At 38.2% G+C, this 19,207-nt stretch overlaps 1 protein-coding gene across 2 annotated transcripts in view; it reads left to right on the top strand.

Annotated features, from left to right (window-relative positions):
• LOC129806026 (ras-responsive element-binding protein 1) overlaps positions 1–19,207 on the top strand; it is a 65,866-nt gene that overhangs the window by 40,314 nt on the left and 6,345 nt on the right. The window contains exons 2-5 of one of the 2 annotated variants that reach the window (XM_055854324.1): positions 603–1,246; positions 5,571–6,859; positions 11,443–13,212; positions 15,987–16,746. In XM_055854324.1, the coding sequence (XP_055710299.1) occupies positions 614–1,246; positions 5,571–6,859; positions 11,443–13,212; positions 15,987–16,746 (4,452 nt within the window). In that variant the 5' untranslated portion in view covers positions 603–613. Of the gene's footprint in view, positions 1–602; positions 1,247–5,570; positions 6,860–11,439; positions 13,213–15,986; positions 16,747–19,207 lie in introns of both variants that reach the window. The other variant, XM_055854323.1, reaches the window with a different exon arrangement.

Raw genomic sequence — 19,207 nt, 5'->3', positions numbered from 1 at the left:
TTAACAAAGAATTAGTCACATTTTAGATCTTTTAGGACACTTAATATTTTGTTAACGAAATGAAATAATTCCGAATTTTTAGTACAAGTTGAAAAGTCTCAATTTTCTTTCTAAATCAAAATTCTTTCAACTCCTATACATTTACCATGCAAAAATAGTTATTATTACATTTTTAGTTGTTTTTTTTTTGTCTTTGACAGTATAGCAAATTTAGTAAGAAATCCATTTAGTACAGATGTGTACTAAAATTCTGTATATCTGCAATAGTTTCTAATGACTGATTTTTTTTTTAGAATTTCATGACCTAAATACTAACTGAAAGTACTAAATACATTTGTTGATTTATAATTTTTTTTTTCAAATTATGAAATATCTTTATTAGAATCCCTTTTAAAAATTACATTTTTTTTATAAATGGAAAAATATTAGATCTGTAAAGGAAAAAAAGAAAAACTCAAACTTAATAACTTTTTCGCAATATTTGTGAAAATCCGCCACTATTTAGTTGTTAGTACAGACATGTACTAAAAAAAATTTTTTGTGTTTTTTATTTCAATGTAATAGCTTCAGTATTAATTAGTTTTTGTGTGTTTTCCTTGCAGAAGAATACAAGATGAAGCGCCAATTGAGAAAATATTCCACAAATACCATTTCGGCGCCCCCACCGAGTATCGCAGGACAGATCAACTCTGTGCCTTCCCGGACGCCAGAGAGACGATCTTCCAGCAATTCAGATTCCTCGGTGGAGCCGATGGATGTGAGTTCTTCAATCAATCGTACGGCCAATTCCAGCACAGAAGCATCCTCCACGACAGCATCCAGCAATAAACTTGGCATTGGCAGTGATATCAATGATACAGATCACACCAATGACTCAGAGAATGAGTACACAAGTCACACGGTGGTCAGGAGGGACAATCTGCGTCAGATGGACACCACGAGCATCATGATAATGCGAAAGAAGCATCGGTACAGTGCTAAGAACAACAACAATGTGCAGTACTTTGAGGAGAAACGATCAGAGGGTGAAGATCGCGATGGTGAGGGAAAAATTAGTGGCAATCAGAGTCCCATTGAGAGGGGCACGGGTGAAAACATTGGCAAATTGTCAATGGGAGAGGACAAAAAGTACTTCTGTCCCATTTGCAATTCTCTCCTTGACACGCAGCATGAATTCACTGAACACATCCGAGGCCACAACAATTGCGATGACTCCCAAAATTTCACCTGCCGTATCTGCTCCAAGGTAAGATGAGAAATTTTTCCGTTTCCCCTTGAGATGGTGATTCCCTCCAAATATGCTTTTTATTAATGTTATTGCACGATCTCGCCCAAAAAACAAAAAACATGAGCCAGAGATATAAATCCCAAAATTTATCGATTTCACAATAATAATGTTTCATTTCCGAAGCCAAGATCACCTTAAGGTGTTTCTTTTTGTTTTCTTCTGGTACTTTTTAGATAATCATTTTCTCTTTTGTTTTACCCTTAAAAGAGATCGTTAAAAGTCTTTTTGCGTCTTTATTCAAAGATGCGATAAATTAAGCCATTTTTTTCATGGTACACTGAAAAAATGTGGATGATATTTTTGACAAAATGGCCTTTTTGATTTAACTAATTCAAGGTTTAGTTACTTTTCCTCAGCTGAAGCTTATTTAAATTAATTTCAGTGTGATTTTATTATGAATAATATTTTATTTTCAATAATTTAAACATTTTTGTAAATCTTTTCTTGATATTATTTACATTTTTTAATTGTTAGTCGTAGAGATTTCTACAATTCTTTTTTATAAAATTCATAGTAGAATTATAGTACTAAAAATAAAATGTAGTACTAGTACTAAAATATAGTACTAAATAAAAATGTCGCAAAATTTCGGGTATTCAATAAAAAAGAAGCTTATGTGGAACGTAATGTAGTAACTTTTCATCTGTAAACATATTTTCAAGAGTGAGCGGGATAATTAGATTTAGACCTTTTTCACTCTCATTAAAATGTTAAAAACATGTGTACACAACAAAATTATTGTGCGGTTGGCATTATACAGTTTCTCCATAAAGTAATAAGGTTTTTGCACCACTATGCTGAGTTTCTATGCGCAATTTCAATGTTACAATTCAAAGAAAATGACCGTCCGAAATAATATCAACTTATGGAGGGGGTCATCGAAAAACGGAAGTCGATATCTCTTATCGTTTGACCTGTAGCTCGGGAACAAACTTAAGGTCAAGTATAAAATAATTTCCGGAAAAATATTATTCTATTTTATCAATACTTAATGCCCGGCGCACAATATCTTTTGTTTGTAAATATGTTTTCAAAATTTTCTATGAGAGTGACTGAGATGACTAGATTTAGATCTCACTCACTCTCATTGAAATGTCAAAAACATGTTTACAAAACAAAAATTATTGTGCGTTGGGCATAACTGATTCGTTACTGATAAACACCGATACAGTCAGGTTCGAAATTTTAAAACCTTTACAAAAAATCCAAATTTATGCAAATCGGTTGAAAAATAGACCCTCTAAAGCAGTAAACACTTTTTTCTTTCAAAAATTAAAGATGGTGATTTTCAGGGTATAAGCATGTTTGGACGAAATGTTCGCCTAATCCACCTCCAAAATATATCCAAAAATAAAAGAAAAAATAAGAACAGTTTTCGAATTTAACTAAAAAAACATAGTCTTATGGCCTCTACACACTAGTAGAAATTTCTTTTTAAAGAAAATTTCCCTTGTCCTTTTAGGCAGAAACGTCAGAATTTTTTAAAAAAGGCAATTTTTTACGAAAATTGCTTCTAGTGTGTAAACCCCTTGGAGAGGATGGAGGGTGGTGGGGGGAATTAAGAATCATAATAATCTTCCTAGGGCCGACTTTTATGAGGGGTCCTCCGAAGATAGGAAGTTTGTAACTCTTACCGTTTCGCCTCTAAATGGGTAACAAATTTTACGGAAAGAAAAAAGAATATTTAAAAAAAATATTGGTCATTTACGGGCACTTAACCGATTCGCTACCGATTGCGAACGATGTGCAATCGGGTTCAGAATTTTAATACCTTTCCAAAAAATCCAAATTTAACTGAATGGGTTGAAAGATGAACCCTCCAGAGTGATTAACCTCTGATCCTCAATAATTCAAAATGGATATTTTTCTGATTTTAGAGGTTTATCTAGGTTACCTCTAAAACTTATTCGAAAATGAAAGAGATCTATAGTGTTTTTTTTATTGGGGGTCACCGAAGAACGGAAGTTGATGTCTCTTTAAGCTTCAGGGAGGTGATAAGTTGAAAAAAACGGGATATATAACCGCTCTCTTTTTGAGTTCGAGCAGTGAAACAAGAAGTAAAATTACACAGCAAAAAAAGATTACAAGCATAATCAAAAAGCAGAAAAAATATTACAAAATATTTAAAAGATGTTAGAAAAAAAATTGTGTAAACGTTAAAAATTGCTTAAAACGTTAATTCTAGAATTTTTTACGAAAAAAGTATTGACAGAGCGTCTCATGTTCGGTCAACAACCGATTTGAACCCATTTATAAAACCCATTTTGAAATAATACAATTGATTTCCGGATAAAAATTACTTATCGATGTTTAACCACTATATTTTCGAATCAGAATCGATTATAACCGATTTATAAATCACTCAAAACGTTGCCCAAAATACCTTAAGAGTAATATAATTGAATTTCCTATAAAAATTGGTTATTGATTATAAACCGGTTCATTACCGATTAAAACTGATTTTGGTTTGTCAAAAATGCGAAGACCTTTCTAACGAGCCAAAAGTGGACCCATTCGGTTAAGAAATACACTTTCTAGACACTTTTTAACCTTTGACCTTGAAAAACCATTATTAGGCATTATTCAACGATATTTTCGTATAAGGAAGAAATGTCCCCCTCACAAATTGGAGGAATAATTAATTTTCATTAGGTTTCCTATTCATTAAGTAAAATCGACAGATTCCTGTCATAGATTCAGCCATTCTTAAGCATAAGCTTCCGAGAACGTAAATTTAAGATCAATTTTTAGACAGTAGGGGAGACTGGGGCAAAAAGTCACAAAACGAATATTTAATTTTTTTACAAGCTACTCGATCGCTTCAAAAATTTCTAATTAGCGCAGTTTTATAGGAACATTACCGCTCTATAACTTTGTGAAAGTAATTTTCCTCTATTTTGTAAGGAAATACGTTTATCGTGCCGATTTCTAAAAGGTAATTTTGTGATCATTCTCAAAAATGCTGGGGCAAATAGTACCAGACATAAGGTATTAGCATATTTTGATTCGCTTTATTACGGGATTCCGTAAATTTGAAATAATACCGAGGACATATTTTTATAAAAAATTTATTCATACCTTTGTAAAACACCATTTTCTCTGCGAGAAAAGTGAGAAAACGTGGAAAGCGCTTTTCAAGCTATTTTAGAAAAAAACACACAAAAGAGTGTAAATCGTTTGACCAATGCAAACAACAAGCGGCGAGACATGATAATGACGTTTCTTTTCGCAGTGAGACATCAGAAATTGCTTCGGTTTTTTTTATTTTTTACTCCATACCTTTTGTTACTTTTTACCCCAAGTGGTCATTTTTAATAAAAGGATTTCTGGAGAAAAGAACTTTTGTGAAATTCTAAAATAGATAGCGGATTCGTATTCAAAGAATCCAAATTATTTAGAAAATATTCACCAGTGCATCAATTTTGGAAAATAAGTAGGTAAGGTAAAGTACCCTGTAGTCGGCCGGTTTCTCAACTCGGCCAGTGGGACTATTTATTCAATTTACTTAGATTTGCTATAATGGTCTTACCGATCTAACATTATAATGGCTATTATATTGTATATAACGTAAATCAGTGAAAATTTCATAGAAATTGACTATAAAACGTTAAAAAATTGGTTAAATAATTCAACTGGCCGAGTTGAGGAACCGGCCGACTCGAGGGTACTTTACCTTAATAATTGTTATCATCTGCAAGGAAAATATTTCAAAAATAGGACTAAAAATTTCGATATTTTTTATTTTCTAAATTCCTTGTTCGAATTCTAAGAAACTTACGACATTGAAGAAGGTCTATGGAGGCTATTTATAGAAAAAAATTTGAGCCGCTATCTTTTTTACCTTGGAAGATATTGAATTTTGAATTTTTCGATTTGTGACTTTTTGCCCCAGTCTCTCGTATTGCTATTAGATTTCCTATATTTTTGTGATTTGTTAAATAAACTATTTTATTGTTGACATTACTTCTATTTCATAAACTTTGAAATCTTAAAATAGCTTTTATTTTTTCTTTATTAAGTACATTCTCAATTTGCAAAGAAGACATGTCTCTTGATGAAATCAAAAAAGTATTTTGTTAAATCTACCTTCGGCATTTTTCAGTGGAAAAAATTAAATAATGAGATCACCCCTTTGTTCAGTCTTCTTGATTATCAAATACGGCAATTGGAACTTTAATGAGAAATGCAAAGTGATCTTCGAGAGGTGATCCTCAGTGATCATCTCGACACGATCACCTGTACTTTACACATTTTCTTCTCTTCTTCTGTCCCGAATCTGCAGGTGCTGTCGTCGGCATCATCTCTCGATCGTCATGTGCTAGTCCACACGGGAGAGCGTCCCTTCACGTGCAAATACTGCCATGTCACCTTCACCACAAATGGCAACATGCACCGCCACATGAGGACGCACAAGCAACGGGGAGAGGGTGAGAGCTACGAGAGTGATGGATCCTCAGATTCCAGTGGTAGTAGCAGCAATAATAACTACCAGAAGAGAACGGATGGGAAACGGAAGAGCAGTGAGATGGAGGATGCCTCACCGGCTTCCAATCATCTCAAGAGGAAGATCAGGACCATCAATAACAATAACATCGTGGAACCGGCCACGAAGATGGTATCACAGAGTTTCTGCTGTCCTGTATGCGATCGCAATGATTTCTCCTCGATGCTGCATCTGGAGACGCACATGGACCAGGAACATCCGACAGTTCCGGCCAAGTGTCGATGCTGCGATGTTGTATTCAAGAGCTACAAACTCCTCAATGCCCACAGATGTAGCTCGAGTCGATCGCAGAATATCATGCAGGGCTTCAAGGATCTCACCTTTGTGGACTTCTCAGCAGATAAATTTCCTCTGATAGCCAAGTCTGCGTGCGAAGAGATCATCCGGACTCCCATAGCCAGTCAGAAATTTGAATGCTCAAAGTGCTACAGGGCATTTCCGTGTGCCAAAGCTGTTGACATTCATGCCAAGGAATGCGGAGAGAGTGCTCAGGACTTCAGTATTCGACGGAATCGACAGAACAGTGAGACTAGCGAAGAGGAGGCCAAAAGGGATGATTTCTTTGCCAATCTCGATCTCCAGAACAAATCAATGACCACAACATCCACCAATTCCAGCGGAGAACTCTCACCTCAGTCCTCTGTCTCGCCATCGCCATCCGATGATCCCCATATGGACATTAAGGAAGAAATGCTACGAACACCTAGTCTCCATCATCAGGATTCAAAGGATCTGGCAGATATTCAGTCAATTATCAATGTGACATCCTCAGGGCAGTTCCTGAGGCAACTGGACAGACCAACACCTGCCAAGTCCATCGATCTCAATCTCTCAATGGGCTCCAGCAAGGACGAAGAGGAGGCGCAGGATGCCTTCACGGCGGAATTCAGGAAGATGAAGTTGCGCGGGGAATTCCCATGCAAACTCTGCACGGCCGTTTTTCCCAATCTGAGAGCCCTGAAGGGGCACAATCGCATCCACTTGAGTGCTGCAGGTGCTGGACCCTATCGCTGCAATATGTGCCCATACTCCATCCACGATAAGGCAGCTCTTATCCGTCACATGAGGTGAGTGTTACAATCAATTGCATTTTTTATTCAATTGAGATGAGTCGAGGGTTTATTGAGAGGATTGGGAGATTTGATAGAATGAACTTGACTTTCACGTCTAGGAGAGAAGGAGGCAAGAATTTAGCAAAATCTTGTAAATTTCTTGTACTTTTTTGCACAAAAAATCCATTTTTTTTTTGATAATTTTCCCAAGTAGCAAAACTTTACCAAAGGAGAGATATTATAAGAAAAATGCATACACCATATGCTACACTTCCTAATAAATTTTCCATGGTCTAAAATTTATGTGAAAAATCCTCAAAATCTGTACACTACTTCCACAGGTTCACTGAGAAAAAAAGAGGGTGCGATTAACTTTTTTTCTTCGTAACTTTAACACTTTTAAGGTGTAAAAATATATCAGCATTTTTAATGTTAATTTTACACCTTTTTAAGGGTAAAAATAACATGAAAAAGGGTAACTTTAACCCCCAATACACCTAAAAGGGGTAATATTTACACCGATTTCGGATCAATACTGCAGGGTAAAATTAACATTTCCGAAATGTTATTTTAACTTTTTCGGATTTCTCTCAGTGTTTACTCAAAAGTCGTGAAATCGTAATTTTCATGTAATTAAAATTACTTTGGATTGCATTGACCTCTGCCTCTATTTATATTAGAAAAAAAATGACATCACAAATCTAATTCAGAAGTAGAATTTTATTAAGACTACTCATATATTTTCACAAGGTAAAATTTACGTCAGGGTAACGTAAGTTTCCTTCCCATTGCAATTGCCAAATTCATACAAAAAGCATTCTACTTAATTTTTGCTCCTGAATTTGACAAAATCAAGTATTATTTAAAAAGATGCATTTATATTCGTTAAAAATGTACTAGGGTAAAATGAGGTAATTTGGAACCATTAACAATTTTGGACATTTGAGATTTTCTCAGTGTTTTCGAGATTCAAAAGAAAGAAATCTGTTCCTTTTCTTCTTAAACGTGTTTTTCTTCTATTTTGCGGTCTTTGTTTTCTCTTTGCTCATCTGAAACAGTGAGAAAATCTCAAGTGTCCCAAATTGTAAATGGTTCCAAATTACCTTATTTTACCCTACACAAAATTTTAAAAATTTTAGGTTAATTTTGACATGTCAGAAATGTCAAATAAATATTTGATATTGAATATTATTTTCTTTCAATTTGCTAATTTAATAGGGCTTTGAATACTGTAAAGTTCTTACTTTAGCCAATTGGTGAATATGGAATTAAGTGTCAAAGGGGAATGTGGGACAGTTCAGACGCACATGACTTTTGAAAATGAAATTTTAGAGTAGAAAATTAGGTAGGGGAAAGTACTCTCCCTTCGAACGTTCATGCCTTCAAATTATGTTAATTTTTTCTACTTTTCTTAAGAGGTTTATACATAATTATCACATAAATATCAATAATTAATAATAAGCTAACTAATATTTAGTAGAAATATTTAAGTCTCTTAGGAAAACTTAAAGAAAATTCACATTATTTGAAGGTATGAACGTTCGAAGGGAGAGTACTTTCCCCTATTTATTTTTAAATAAATCAAAACGGAAAAGAAATGAGATGGACTTAGCTTAAATAGTTCACAAATGTTCGGAAAATGAGTCCTAAAAAACCTTAGCTACCTGAAACTGCCCCTTGCTACCTTAGTTAGATGATTTACCTAATAAACTAGGCGTTCGTAGTTTTGTTTTTAAAATTTTTTTTGCAAATTTTTGGTTTCGTGTTGACAAATTTGTAAAATTATTAAAGTGTTTTATTTTTTACTTTTTAAAGAAAAAATGGTAAATTTTTTGTGATTGCGAAACTTTGGAAATATCGGATATTTTCGCGAAATTTTACAATATTCGTTTCAAAAGTTTAAAAATGGTAGAGATAGAGGAAGTTATCATATACCTATTTAATTTCTTTTAATTAATGCAACATTTTTTCCAAAAATCTTGGAAAACTCATGAAATTTTCTCATTTTGTCTAGTTAAAATTCGTACAGTTGTCGAATTGAATGTCATTAGGTTTTAGTAATGGAAATTTTCAATACCTTTAACACTTTAATTTAAACACGAGAAGGTCAAAAATTGCGCGTCTGAAAACATAACATTTTCTATCTTTTTGAGCAAAACAAAGCTTTAGATGGCCACAGGAAAAATTTTGAATTTGGTTCACCAATCGTCCTTAAAGTGTTAAAAGTTTTTACTTTTGAAAATTGAATAATTTTTATAAATTAGGGTTTGAAATTTCAGGATTTTTTTTATCTCCTTGTTAATAATTTAAATTGTGGTTTTGAAAATTGTTTTACATTTAGAAATTACGTCTTGAAATTTAATGGTAACAATACAGGGAGTTCCGCTTTGAGTGACATTTCTGGACCAAAAAAAAACCGCGAATTCACTCCAAAGACACGGAAAAATTGCATACCCTCAGGAGATATCTTTGGAGTAGATTAACTTACTGAAATAGGGTGAAAGGAACGTCTATTGACACTTTAAGAAGTGGTGTCAGGACTTATTGACACCCTACTCTATATCATTTGGAATACGAAATTTGAACACCTATCATTATCAAAAAACGTAGACTTAGGAAAAAACGTCAAATTATTTACATTTTATTCTATACTTTAAATAAATTTCAAGATTTGGACAAAAGTGTCAATAGGGGTTGGTTCCCTGTCAAAGAGGTGTTTATTCGACCCTACCTTTTAGATCAGGGAAATTTCATGAAGTCGAAATTCGAATCCCTTTCTTTCTCAGACCTTTTGCATATGTCTATCTCATTATTTCCATTCGCATTCAAGATTTAGTTGAGCTAAAATTGAATTTGATATGATGTTCAAAAGAAAAGAGTTCGAAAGAGTAGGATAAACGTATGCAGCGTATGAGAAAGAAAAGCAAACTGTTTGAGATAGTGACTTTAAGACATCGAGAGATCCCCAAAAGGCGATCACAAGATCGTATTCTTTGCTTTTAACCCTTTATGTCTTCGGCAAACCTTTTAGAGCAGAGAAATTTAATAAAATCAAAATTGACATCCGTTTCTTTCTCACATGTTCTACGTATATCTATCCTACTCTTTCACATTCTTCTTCTTCTTTTTCTTTCGAATATCACACCAAATTTAAATTCATTCATTCAAATTTTGGGTCCGAAAGAGTAGGATAGACTTATAAAAATCTTGTGAGAACGAAAGAAAAGCGAATTTTTACTTTATGAAATTTTCCCGATCTAAAAGGTGTGCCGGAGCCATAAAGTATCTGAAAATTTCCATTTTCGAGTTGTAAGTTTTTTTTTTGTTGAATTACTGATGATTTATTTTTTATTCAGTTTCCAAATTGAAACCAATAAGGTCTTAAAAATTAGTTAAATTAAACAAAATACCCGAATAACTGAATTTTCCATCGGATAAATTGGTCTAACCGAAATAAAATTTTACACTTTTAGTTTCGACGCAGTTTTTAGATCAGGAAAATGTCCCCAAGTCTAAATGGCGGGTCCTTTTCTTTCTGAAACGTTTTGCATACTATCTCACTCCCTCGCACTCTTCTTCCTTTTTTATACGTCATAATGACCTCTGCACATCCTTTAGATCAGGAAAATTTCATGAAATTAAAATTTAAATCCCTCTCATTCGCACACGTTTTGCACTTGTCTATCTCATTCTTTAATATTCCAAATTCATTTGAGATAAATTGAATTTGTCGTGATGATTAAAAGAAGATGAAGAATGTAACAGAATGGGATAGACTTAAGGCGTCTACACATTGGGAGCAATTTTCGTCAAAAATTGCGTTTTTGACAGAAATTTGACGTTTCCCCCTACAACGCTGCAGGGAATTTCCTTCAAAAAAGCTATTTTTGACAAAAATTGCTCCCAATGTGTAGAGGCCATTACGCAAATCTTTTGAAAAAGAAAGGATGTGAATTTCGACTTCATGAAATTTTCCTGATCTAAAAGGTGTGCTCGAGCTCGAACAAATTCAATTTAGTCTAACCTCATTTTGAGTGCAAGAGAATGAGATAGACGTATTCAAAATGCTTATGCTCTGTGGCACAACTGTTAGATCGGTAAAATTTCATGAAATCAAAATTTGCATAAATCTCTGTCGTTCTTTCTAACTCAAAATTGGACTAAACTAAATTTGATTTGGTGCGATATTCAAAAGAAGAAGAAAAGTGCGAAAGAGTGAGATAGACATATGCCTTTGAGAAAGAAAGGGATGTGAATTTTGATTTGTGCTTCATCCTATCCAGCTTTTTTTAATAAACCTTAAATACAATTTAAAAAAAAAAAAATGCTCAATTGATTGAAGACTATGATATTTTATTCATGATCTTCTGTGATTCCCAAATCACTTATGCTCATTGTTGCAATATTTTGGGCATTTGGAAGCCTTCTTCGTGAAATTGGTCTTGCAAAAGTGCTCCCCATATGCGTCTTGAGCATTTTGCAAATGATCATCTTCTCATCCCGGACTCTTCTCATTTGTTTTGTGTTGGTCATCCGCATCTTTTGGCCCCATGTTTCTGATGTTGTACTCTGGTTTTCTTTTTGGGGGGTATTAGCAGGACGCACAACGGTGATCGACCTTATGAGTGCGCCATGTGCAATTATGCGTTCACGACAAAGGCCAATTGTGAGCGTCACCTGCGCAATCGGCACGCGAAGAGCACGCGAGAAGAAGTCAAACGCGCAATTATTTATCATCCATCTGAAGATTCCAGCTGTGATGATCCATCGAAGAAATTGCAGCTCTTTGGCTCTCCCGATTTTCCCGATGATGATGATCATATGTCCAAAGATCGCACTAGTACACCGGTGTCGCATCTCAAGGAGATGCTTCTGCCCACAATGATTCCTGGTGCGGGGGATAAGCCACTGAAGATTCAGGTGAAGAGCCTGGAAAAGCTTCTGCATGCGTCAAAGTATGATGATGAGGAGGATGAGGTGAAGGAAGAGGTGGTGCAGGAGGAGAATCGGGAAATTGGAGGGAAACCTGTGGATCTGTCGATGGATGCTCTGGATCTCAGCAAAAAGAGTTCAACGTCGTGTCGGGAGGAGAAAGAAGCACGAGATTCACCGTCACCGCAGCCAAAGATTGATCTGTCGGTGTTTGAGAAGAATCACCAGCTGCTTTTCGCGCAGCAGCAGCTGTTCAATGAGACTTTCCCCAAAATTGATCCCGCCCACTATTTCCAACTTCAGCAATTCTATCGGAATCTGATGTTTCCACAGCCGGGATTTCCGCTGCAGCATTTTCTGCTGCAGAATAGCCTCCTGGCGGGACAGGCCACTGGCACAAATCCCATGTTGGACATGAAGAATTTCTTCCAGCCACCCAAAGATGCGCTCCAGCCTGGGCAGATGCCACTGCTCAATCCAATGTTTACGGCTGCTGCCTCAAGTCCGCCCCTTGGAAATCATCTGGGTCAGCAACAGAACAGCTCGGGGGGTATCAATCATGGTCCTGGAGTGGCCAAATCCAGGGATTTATCACCAAAACAGCCTCCACAGATGCCCCATGCAGCTCCACCGCATCAGTCCACGGGTCCCGTGAAGATGGTCATTAAGAATGGTGTCCTGATGCCTAAGCAGAAGCAGAGACGCTACCGTACGGAGAGGCCATTTGCCTGTGAACACTGCTCTGCCCGTTTTACCCTGAGATCCAACATGGAGCGTCACATTAAGCAGCAACATCCTCAGTTCTGGGCTCAGAGGCAGCGCAGTGGCCACAATATGATGCGTCGAGGCGGTGGAGCACCTGCCCAGACTCCATCTGCTCCCACGACGAATAATCATCCCGTGCCATCGTCTCCAATGGCCGGAGCTCCAATGCCATCAGCCGGAACCTTCGGCGCCATTTCTGATCACGTCAAATATGCCATTCTGGCGCAACAGCTCAAGAGTCGCGATCCCAGCGGGAAGATACCCTTCCTACCCAATCTCACAGCTGGCCTCATGAACACCACTGCTCCGGCATCCCGGCCCAGTAGTCGTCAAGTTGAAGATGAAGAAGAAGATCCTCAGCTAGTAATCGACGAAGATTCCCAGCCTGAAGATCTCTCCCAATTGCAGTCCAAGATGGACGATGAGCACATCCTGGCGGCTAAAAAAGTGGCAGAAAATATCCTAGAGCAAGCCATGAAGTCATCAACTGCCCAGGAAAAGGCACAGCCTCAAACCGATGGCCGGGATGCAAATGGAAAGATCAGCGTCAAGACGGAAAATGGCACGAAGATGTTCAGCAAGGAAAATCTGAAGGAGGAAGGTGACCTTGTGTCCGTCTCCAAGTTGGTGGACAATGCAACGAATCCTATGGCTTTTGGAAATTACTTTAGGTAAGTCCTCTTGGGTTTCTCGGGTTTCGCGATGCAGAAATTGGGTTTCTCGGGTTTCGCGATGCAATTCTTGGGTTTCTCGGGTTTCGCGATGCAATTTTTGGGTTTCTCGGGTTTCACGATGCAATTTTTGGGTTTCTCGGGTTTCGCGATGCAGAAATTGGGTTTCTCGGGTTTCGCGATGCAGACATTGGGTTTCTCGGGTTTCGCGATGCCGAAATTGGGTTTCTCGGGTTTCGCGATGCAGACATTGGGTTTCTCGGGTTTCGCGATGCAGACATTGGGTTTCTCGGGTTTCGCGATGCAGAAATTGGGTTTCTCGGGTTTCGCGATGCAGAAATTGGGTTTCTCGGGTTTCGCGATGCAGACATTGGGTTTCTCGGGTTTCGCGATGCAGACATTGGGTTTCTCGGGTTTCGCGATGCAATTTTTGGGTTTCTCGGGTTTCACGATGCAATTTTTGGGTTTCTCGGGTTTCGCGATGCAGAAATTGGGTTTCTCGGGTTTCGCGATGCAGACATTGGGTTTCTCGGGTTTCGCGATGCAGACATTGGGTTTCTCGGGTTTCGCGATGCCGAAATTGGGTTTCTCGGGTTTCGCGATGCAGACATTGGGTTTCTCGGGTTTCGCGATGCAGACATTGGGTTTCTCGGGTTTCGCGATGCAGAAATTGGGTTTCTCGGGTTTCGCGATGCAGAAATTGGGTTTCTCGGGTTTCGCGATGCAGACATTGGGTTTCTCGGGTTTCGCGATGCAGACATTGGGTTTCTCGGGTTTCGCGATGCAATTTTTGGGTTTCTCGGGTTTCGCGATGCAGAAATTGGGTTTCTCGGGTTTCGCGATGCAATTTTTGGGTTTCTCGGGTTTCGCGATGCAATTTTTGAGTTTCTCGGGTTTCGCGATGCAATTTTTGGGTTTCTCGGGTTTCGCGATGCAATTTTTGGGTTTCTCGGGTTTCGCAATGCAGACATTGGGTTTCTCGGGTTTCGCGATGCAGAAATTGGGTTTCTCGGGTTTCGCGATGCAGAAATTGGGTTTCTCGGGTTTCGCGATGCAGAAATTGGGTTTCCCGGGTTTCGCGATGCAATTTTTGGGTTTCTCGGGTTTCGCGATGCAATTTTTGGGTTTCTCGGGTTTCGCGATGCAATTTTTGGGTTTCTGGGGTTTCGCGATGCAAAAAGTGGGTTTCTCAGGTTTCGCGATGCAGACATTGGGTTTCTCGGGGTTCGCGATGCAATTTTTGGGTTTCTCGGGTTTCGCGATGCAATTTTTGGGTTTCTCGGGTTTCGCGATGCAATTTTTGGGTTTCTGGGGTTTCGCGATGCAAAAAGTGGGTTTCTCGGGTTTCGCGATGCAATTTTTGGGTTTCTCGGGTTTCGCGATGCAGAAATTGGGTTTCTCGGGTTTCGCGATGCAGACATTGGGTTTCTCGGGTTTCGCGATGCAGACATTGGGTTTCTCGGGTTTCGCGATGCAGACATTGGGTTTCTCGGGTTTCGCGATGCAGACATTGGGTTTCTCGGGTTTCGCGATGCAGAAATTGGGTTTCTCGGGTTTCGCGATGCAGACATTGGGTTTCTCGGGTTTCGCGATGCCGAAATTGGGTTTCTCGGGTTTCGCGATGCAGACATTGGGTTTCTCGGGTTTCGCGATGCAGACATTGGGTTTCTCGGGTTTCGCGATGCAGAAATTGGGTTTCTCGGGTTTCGCGATGCAGAAATTGGGTTTCTCGGGTTTCGCGATGCAGACATTGGGTTTCTCGGGTTTCGCGATGCAGACATTGGGTTTCTCGGGTTTCGCGATGCAATTTTTGGGTTTCTCGGGTTTCGCGATGCAGAAATTGGGTTTCTCGGGTTTCGCGATGCAATTTTTGGGTTTCTCGGGTTTCGCGATGCAATTTTTGGGTTTCTCGGGTTTCGCGATGCAATTTTTGGGTTTCTCGGGTTTCGCGATGCAGAAATTGGGTTCTCGGGTTTCGCGATGCAGACATTGGGTTTCTCGGGTTTCGCGATGCAATTTTTGGGTTTCTCGGGTTTCGCGATGCAATTTTTGGGTTTCTCGGGTTTCGCGATGCAGAAATTGGGTTCTCGGGTTTCGCGATGCAGACATTGGGTTTCTCGGGTTTCGCGATGCAATTTTTGGGTTTCTCGGGTTTCGCGATGCAGACATTGTGTTGCTCGGGTTTCGCGATGCAGAAATTGGGTTTCTCGGGTTTCGCGATGCAATTTTTGGGTTTCTCGGGTTTCGCGATGCAATTTTTGGGTTTCTCGGGTTTCGCGATGCAGGCATTGGGTTTCTCGGGTTTCGCGATGCAGAAATTGGGTTTCTCGGGTTTCGCTATGCAGAAATTGGGTTCTCGGGTTTCGCGATGCAGACATTGGGTTTCTCGGGTTTCGCGATGCAATTTTTTGGGTTTCTCGGGTTTCGCGATGCAGAAATTGGGTTTCTCGGGTTTCGCGATGCAATTTTTGGGTTTCTCGGGTTTCGCGATGCAATTTTTGGGTTTCTCGGGTTTCGCGATGCAGACATTGGGTTTCTCGGGTTTCGCGATGCAATTTTTGGGTTTCTCAGGTTTCGCGATGCAATTTTTGGGTTTCTCGGGTTTCGCGATGCAGACATTGGGTTTCTCGGGTTTCGCGATGCAGAAATTGGGTTTCTCGGGTTTCGCGAAGCGTTTCTCGGACAATTGACGAGGGTTTCTCAATATGAGTTACCCCTTGTCTTCTGCTCAATCCTTCGATACTTGGAATGATAATCGCTCCTCTTTTTTCCAGATCCGATCCCACTGTCCAGGATCACAGTGATGAGGAGGGTCTTGTGGCGTCAGGAAGTGCTTCGGAGAGCAATAATTCCGGCACAGATGATCCCAATCCTTCTCCTGTGATGCAGCAGAAGAAGAAGTCTGCCTACAGCTTGGCTCCCAATCGTGTCTCTTGTCCCTACTGTCAGCGAATGTTTCCCTGGTCCAGCTCTCTACGTCGTCATATTCTCACTCATACTGGTCAGAAACCCTTTAAATGCTCCCATTGTCCCCTCCTGTTCACCACCAAAAGTAACTGCGATCGTCATCTGCTCCGGAAGCATGGAAATGTAGAGTCTGCAATGTCACTGTACGTGCCCATTGATGATGTCCTCGATCCCACCAAGATCACCAAGGATGACAATCCGTCATCCGTGGAGGAAGCCCCACCAAAGTCCCCACCTGAAGATGCATCTCCGACCAAGAAGATTCCCAGCACAGAGAGTGGCGAAGTGACTTCGTTGAATCTCACTGTGCCTCAACTCAAGTCCACGGCAATTGAGACAATGGGGCTAATTAGTTCGGATTTGCCATTCAAGTGTCACCTGTGCGATGGCTCCTTCCCCGAGCGAGTCAATTGCCTGGAGCATCTCAAGAATATGCACACACAGGAATTTGCCCTGCTGCTCGCGAAGGGAGCCATTGAGGCAGACGCTGAGGCCCAGACAGCCTCAGCTGAAGATGATGACAAGAATGAGGCCAAGGGAAAGTATCCTGACTACGCAAATCGCAAGGTAAGTCGAGATTTTGTTCAAATTTAAACCTTTCAGAGTTAAAAATAAGGTTCCGGAAACCTAGAAGCAAAACGGTCTGAGATATCACCATCAGATCGTCGCCGACCCTCCTTGGAATAAAATTTCTTGGATTTTTAATTTTTTGAACAAGTTTGAAAGAAAGGATAGAATTGTTATGAAAGGTCTTGAAATATCACGCAAACCGATAGTCAATCGAAAATTGAATTTTTATCAGGGATCCTAATTAACCTCGAAATTTTGCTTGAGAAGCTTGAGAACTTCTCAGGCGATAGGTCACTTTGAATTGATATTGCAGTAAAGACAATTTTATGGAGTGATCTGATTCTAGTTAATAATTGAATTTCCTAGGACCTACTCCTCTTATTTTGTAAAAAGATATTTTTGAATGTAAGGTTATGTATGTCCTAACCTCAAAAATAATGTAATCTTATTACAGGAAATACTCAAACTTTCCGTAAACAGCATTTTTCTTTCTTAAAATTAAAAATAATTTACAATCTTTATATCAAAATGCAACTCCAGAAACATTCGAAATGGTCGTGGTTTGTTATATTTTTAAGGTTAGATTACGACGCATTTAACATTAAAAAAAAATGAGAATCGTTTTATTATGACTAGATTTCGTAAAAAAAATTGTAACGCAGAGCGATCAGATTAAAAGATACTTCTAATCAACATTTTGTCTTCAATTTTTAAGGTTAACTTAACATAACCTTTATTTTCTTGAATAAACGTGCTCCCTTCTCCCTGGAAACAATGCAAAGGCAATGAATGTCATGCTCTTATTCAGCTAGTAAATTACTTCAAAATGTTCTGGGTTATGGTTGGTCGTGTAATATTAAAAAGTCGAAATTACAGTCAAGTTCCCCAATTTGAACGACGACGGTTGAATTTAAAATGTAAAATTTGAGGTTATGTAAAGAAAGTTTTGCGTGAGTATGAACTAGAACCATTTTTCTCTGATGTTTCCTCAATATTATATTAACTTCAGCAATAAATTCCGTTTATATCACAATTAAATTACTATGATATTTTTCTCTTCTAAAGTTATTTTTCATAATTTATAAAAGTGCATTTCACATCAATTCCATTACGTTTTTGAAAATATTGTTCAAATTTGAGGAACTCTACTGTACAAAAAACTAAAATTAGTAAAATTTATAATTTAATTGATAAACTTTGTAAAAATATTGTTTATAGTGGCTAAATGTTTCAAATTTGTTCCTTTTGAAATTCTAGTATATTATTGAAGGTTATGTTCATCATACCCTTTAAAATGCATTTTTATTTGGAAAATATGGTTGGTTTTTGGGATTGGAATGTCTATTTGATATTCAAAGTGTTCAAAAACTAATTAGAAAGATATGCTGAAGCATTTTCTTCCTAAATTGTCCATAGTTCTATCAAAAAACTTTCATAGGTTATGTGCAATTTGAAGTTATATTCAAGCTAACCTAACATTACAAGACAATTTCTAAGACCAATATCAGAATCAAATGCATAAATTCAGATTTATAATAGTGTAATGTTTGTTTAATTTGATTATTCAACCACTTTTAACCACTTCAAAATTTATTAAATTCTAACCTTAAAGAGAACTAAATATAGTCTCTTTTCTTTAAATTTTTCAGTGAAGAGTGGGATCTTAAATTTTAAGAAGTACAATGAAAGTTGCTCTATTTCTCTTTCAAACCACTAGTGTTACAGAAAACCTTTCAGGTTTTTTTTGTAAAAAATGCACAGATTTTTTTGAGGTTAGGCACGAGATAACCTCAAATTTAATACACTTAATACTACTTCTGTCTCCCGTGTTCCTTCGATATGTTGTACGTTTACTGGGAACGGCTCCGTGTTTCTTTGATACGTTTACGTAGTTCTAGAAATAAATCACATTCATGATGAACAATCTGATCTTAGTTCAAGTATCACTGCTCGAATCCCACATAGAGGGCAGTATATATAATCCCTCGATTTTACCCAAAAAATTTTCACGTTCTCCCTCCCCCGGAGACCACTTTTATCAACAAATCTTCGAGTTTCAGACGATTTCTAACAAATGGCATCACGCTGTTTGTCGGTCTGTCCGTCTGTGTGTCCGGCCGTTACCACGCCTAGAGGCCAAACGGTTAGAGATAGTGACTTCGGATTGTGACCTACGAAGGTCTCACAAAAATCGAGCCAACACTGAGAGAAATCCGAAAGAGTTGAAATAACATTCCGGAAATGTTAATTTTACCCTGCAGTATTGATCCAAAATCGGTGTAAATGTTACCATCTTTACGTGTATTAAGGGTTAAATTTACCCGTATTCATGTTAATTTTACCCTTAAAAAGGTGTAAAATTAACATTAAAAAATGTTGATATATTTTTACACTTAAAAAGTGTTAAAATTACGAGGAAAAAAAGTTAATCGCACCCTCTGTTTTTCTCAAGTGTAGG

Source organism: Phlebotomus papatasi, chromosome 3, assembly GCF_024763615.1.
Source record: "Phlebotomus papatasi isolate M1 chromosome 3, Ppap_2.1, whole genome shotgun sequence".
In the NCBI taxonomy this organism is placed as follows: domain Eukaryota; kingdom Metazoa; phylum Arthropoda; class Insecta; order Diptera; family Psychodidae; genus Phlebotomus; species Phlebotomus papatasi.
The sequence above is the reverse complement of the archived record's forward strand: the minus strand, read 5'-3'. Positions and strand labels throughout refer to the sequence as shown.